The following is a 4,447-nucleotide window of genomic DNA, read 5'->3' as shown; positions in this document are numbered from 1 at the left end:
TTTCAATTCAGCAGTTTTTTTCTGAACTCTTTCCCAGATCTTTCCTTGTCACAATCCTGTCTCTGAGCTCTACAAGCAGCTCTTTTGATCTCCCTCACCCAATTAAAAGTGTTAATTGAACAAAGCCCACTGAATCATTCTCAGACATAATGCTGACAACAGAATGGAACTTGAGAGGACATACAAAGTACAAGAAATATTATGTTTGTTGAATTTAATCAAGGGTGTACTCATTTGTGCAGCCCTTCATTTAAACAAAATCGGCTAATTTACTTATTTTAGAAATATTATTGACATATTTTCTATATCTTTATTAAACATATGTTTAAAATATTTCAATCTGCTCTTACTGATGGAATGTGAAATCAGTGAAGATTGGCCACCAGGCAGGCCGTTCATTTACAAGCGTAAAACCTCCATCACTATATTGGCCAGCGTTTCAGTTTTATTTTCCAACCCCTGTATGTGTGTGTGTTAAATTTAAGCATGTAGAGTAAGTCCCTTGTTAATTGTGTAAAAATGAGTTTCATTAGCAATAGATGGGCTATTTAGGGCTGTAAACTCTGTCTTACAGCTCCTTTTATAGCTCCTTCTATGGTGGCGTTGGGTAGATTCTTGTTCCGACACTGCTCTAGAAGTTGTGCCAAAGCAACATTAAATTCTGGATTGGGTCCTCCCTCTGAAAACATAAGCACAAGGTCACAGGGTATCAGATGTTTAACATGGTAAATACTTTGTTCTTTTTCATGGTATTATTTTTTTACCATGGTACATACTTGATGGTTAGTACCAGATTGGATAATCTCAATTCTTTCAGTCAAATTTTATGCATTCACCTCTTACTGCAATCTTGATCATCATGGTGTACTTGGCAATAATCCGGGCTCGAGCAGCATCTTTGGGTATTTTAATGTCCTTTACTTTGGACCATTTGTTGTGTCCTGCCCACAGCGCAGAGCTGGAGTGCAGTGCTCTGCATGAATGGAGGGCTGGACACTGACAGCGGCTCTGAACCACTGCAGACACTCTCACTGTCAGTCTGAAAGCCATCAGAATCATGTCTCCTAACATTGTGCTTCCCTTACTAAACAGATGGGTAGCTATGTAAGTAACTAAAGCAAATGACTTTAGTCAAAATTTTAAATGTCATGTCTTTGACTTACAAGTCTTAAGTTTCTAACATGCACTGTGTGTGTGTATGTATGTATGTATGTATATATACACACACACACACACACACACACACACACACACACAGTATACATCTGGTTTCATGTGTCACACTGTTTTTCCTGCTTATTACACTGCAGCATATACCAAATACATACATAGATGTTCATGAAATCGAACTGAATTTGTGATGTTTGTAATGTGTGTGTGCATGAATAGGCTTAGAAAAATAGCAACTCTGGAAAGGAGTAGAGTCAGGGCTTTGTTTTCTCATGACAATGAAGGGTTAACAATTTTCATGCCCATCCCACATAATAAAGAGTGGTGGAGCCCAACAGCCAAGGGCCAATGATGACCACCACGCTATTAACCTCACTGAACACTCTCACACACAGGAGATCATGTCTCAATGACAGATGAGTCTCTCCGTAACAGGTCTCCAAATGGATCAACAAGTTTCATCTTCAATCAAGGATAAGAGACCAAGAATCTGAGAAATGGAAGAATATCATCTGTGATGGGTAAAGAATATTCAATTGTCATCTTTCCCTTTTTTTATTTGAAACCTTTTACAAAGAAGTGGATTTTACTCTTTTGAAATATGTATTCAAATGTAAGTGTATCCAGGTAGCCCATAAATTAACCTGAGCTAAATCAAACTATTGATCACACTCCAACAGATGAATAGCTGGTGGACGCAACGACATCAGAATAACAACAGCTTTAACACAACACAGCAGTAATGGCTCCAAACGTCACTTCTCTGCACCTCAATTAGACCACCATGTCCTAAAGAGAAACAGGAGCTCTCTGGTGAGCTGAAGTTCTGGAAAAGGTCAAAGGTCTTGGGTTAAGCATGGTGTCAGTGGAGGTCTCCGTGGCTTTTGTGTTGTGCTGTGTGCTGATGAAAGCCAGAGCTCTGGTGAGTATTTCACTACTGGCATGTGCTTACTTCCCAGCGTTAACATTAATACTGTACATCTACTGTGGGGCCAGTTTTTACACATTTGTCTAGACTTAACCTTGTGAAAAAGAGTGTGCTTAACTGTGCTGAATGTCATCTGAAATGTGTGTGTGTGTATATAATATATTACTTTATATATTACTACAGTCAGATAATATATTACTTAAATAAAAGGCCACTTAAATGTACTTAAAGAGAGTACACTAATGTACACTTTTAAAAAGAGCATTTTGTAATGTCAAATATTTACAAAAGTTTTACTTTAAAGAACATTTTAAATCATTATGTTTTATCATCGTTTGTCCTGCTTTAAAGAAGTACACTTTTTGATGTGCCGAGTTAATATATTTTAATTGTACAAAATTGCAACTTCATCATTAAAAATGTGGAAGTGTCAATAGAAATGACATTTAAAAAAATATTTAGGTTTGCTATTAATGTTTGTCAATACATTCGCAGTAACCATATCTATTTCTATTCTGCCTACTTTTCTTTTTATTTATTTTAAAACATGACCCTCTAACACTAGCATTCTCTATTCTTTTTGTATTCTATTTACTTGTTTTCTTTTTATTTATTTAAAAAATACACTCTAACACCAGTGTTCTCTATTCTTTTTCTATTCTATTTGCTTGTTTTCTTTTTACTTCTTATATAAAAGAATGACCCTCTAACACTAGCATTCTCTATTCTTTTTCTATTCTATTTACTTGTTTTCTTTTTATTTATTTTTAAAATACACTCTAACACCAGTGTTCTCTATTCTTTTTCTATTCTATCTACTTGTTTTCTTTATATATATTATAAGGAAAAAACCTTGCTACGCGTACTGCATTAGACTAACCTGGACTTGTCGCAGCACTTACATAATATTGCTCTTTTGTTGGTTTGATTGCTTCTATTGTCCTCATTTCTAAGTTGATTTGGATAAAAGCATCTAAATTACTAAATGTAAATGTATATTTGAACGACAATAGAAGTAATTATGAAATTATAAAACTGTACTTAAGCCTATAGTGGGTAAAACACTGACACTTTGCACTTATATTCTTATAAAGTATATAATTTCTGTAATAATGACTCTCTTTAAATCTATGCAGAAATCTACTTCTTTTTCATAAGGGCTATATAACGTTGTCTGCTGCTTTCCCTCCTCATGCAAAATTATAGATCAATACCTGACTGTATGAAATACTTGTTTATTTGGTTAAGATATAGTTAGTTTAATGGTTCCTTCCTATTTGTTCTTGTCTCTATCAATAGTTAACAGTTTTGCTTCATAGAATTGCTTAAAAATACTTCAATTATATCAAATCATGTGAAATTAATTCAATTTGAATGAGCCCAAATTAAGTGCAAATATACTGTGAATATGCAAACACTTACCTAAACTATCAGACCAACATAAATGAATACAAATATATATATATAACTCAATCGACAAATGTTATGAATGACTGTACATGCTCTTTTAGAGATATCTCTAGAGCTTTTAATCTTCGCTAGTGTGACTAAAGTGTAAATGGATTTTTACTTTAAATCCAGCTTTGAATCCAATTTAGAATTCAGCGTCATTGACTGGTTGAACACAGATGATCATCTTCAGTTGATCAGTTTTCCCAATTGTCTATTTGAATCGATGTCTCATCAGCCACATACATTTTTGATTGGTCCATGAGAAGACTGCAGACAGGACTGTGTGTGTGTGTGTGTGTGTGAGAGAGATTCCCCAGCCAAGAAATCACTCGGGCAAAGGGAAAATGACCCTTTTCACCTTTCACTCTTTCAAGACTGTTTTTTCTCATTTTTGTTAGGTATTATAGTTAGAAAGTATCTTAGTCTTTTGCTTAAAGTGGTGTCAGCAAACTACAAATGAAGCCAGGGCTGTAGCTGGGGTTTGCAGGGTCCCGGTGCAGGTTATACCCATGGGCCCTGTTTGATATGGTGTAAAAAGCACAAATAAACAAATAGAACAAAGATACAAATTAAACAATGTTTACATTTTTTTCAAGTTTGTACACTCTAAAAAAATGCTGAGTAATTTTTTTTAACCCAAATTCTGGGTTCAGCCTGTTGGGTTATTTTGTTGGGTTGTTTTTAATATTTTTACCCAGATGCTGGGTAGTTTTTCTGTAACTAAGTTGCTGGGTCATTTTTAATGCTGGGTTATTTTTTTCTACCCAAACTGCTGGGTTGAGCCTAGCTGTCTCCAACGAAACAACCCAGCTGCTGAGTTACAGTCAGATCGCAGGCTTTTTGCACCCTCTACAGGAGAGAGCGGATCTCAGCGCCAACTATTAGGTGCACTTCTTC

The 4,447-nt window shown here is 35.3% G+C and overlaps 1 protein-coding gene and 1 pseudogene across 1 annotated transcript in view; one reads left to right on the top strand and one right to left on the bottom strand.

Annotated features, from left to right (window-relative positions):
- The window catches only part of LOC107684773 (translational activator of cytochrome c oxidase 1-like), a 10,981-nt pseudogene extending 9,706 nt beyond the window's left edge, over positions 1–1,275 (bottom strand).
- A 751-nt stretch (positions 1,276–2,026) lies between these two features.
- Positions 2,027–4,447, top strand: part of LOC107684783 (parathyroid hormone/parathyroid hormone-related peptide receptor-like) — a 31,430-nt gene continuing 29,009 nt past the window's right edge. The window contains exon 1 of the mRNA XM_016481140.1: positions 2,027–2,092. Coding sequence (XP_016336626.1) covers positions 2,027–2,092 — 66 coding nt within the window. The remainder of the gene's footprint in view (positions 2,093–4,447) is intronic.

The sequence above is a fragment of the Sinocyclocheilus anshuiensis genome, unplaced genomic scaffold (assembly GCF_001515605.1).
Source record: "Sinocyclocheilus anshuiensis isolate Anshui unplaced genomic scaffold, SAMN03320099.WGS_v1.1 scaffold537, whole genome shotgun sequence".
Lineage (NCBI taxonomy): Eukaryota > Metazoa > Chordata > Actinopteri > Cypriniformes > Cyprinidae > Sinocyclocheilus > Sinocyclocheilus anshuiensis.
This window is presented reverse-complemented; position numbering and strand designations above follow the sequence as displayed.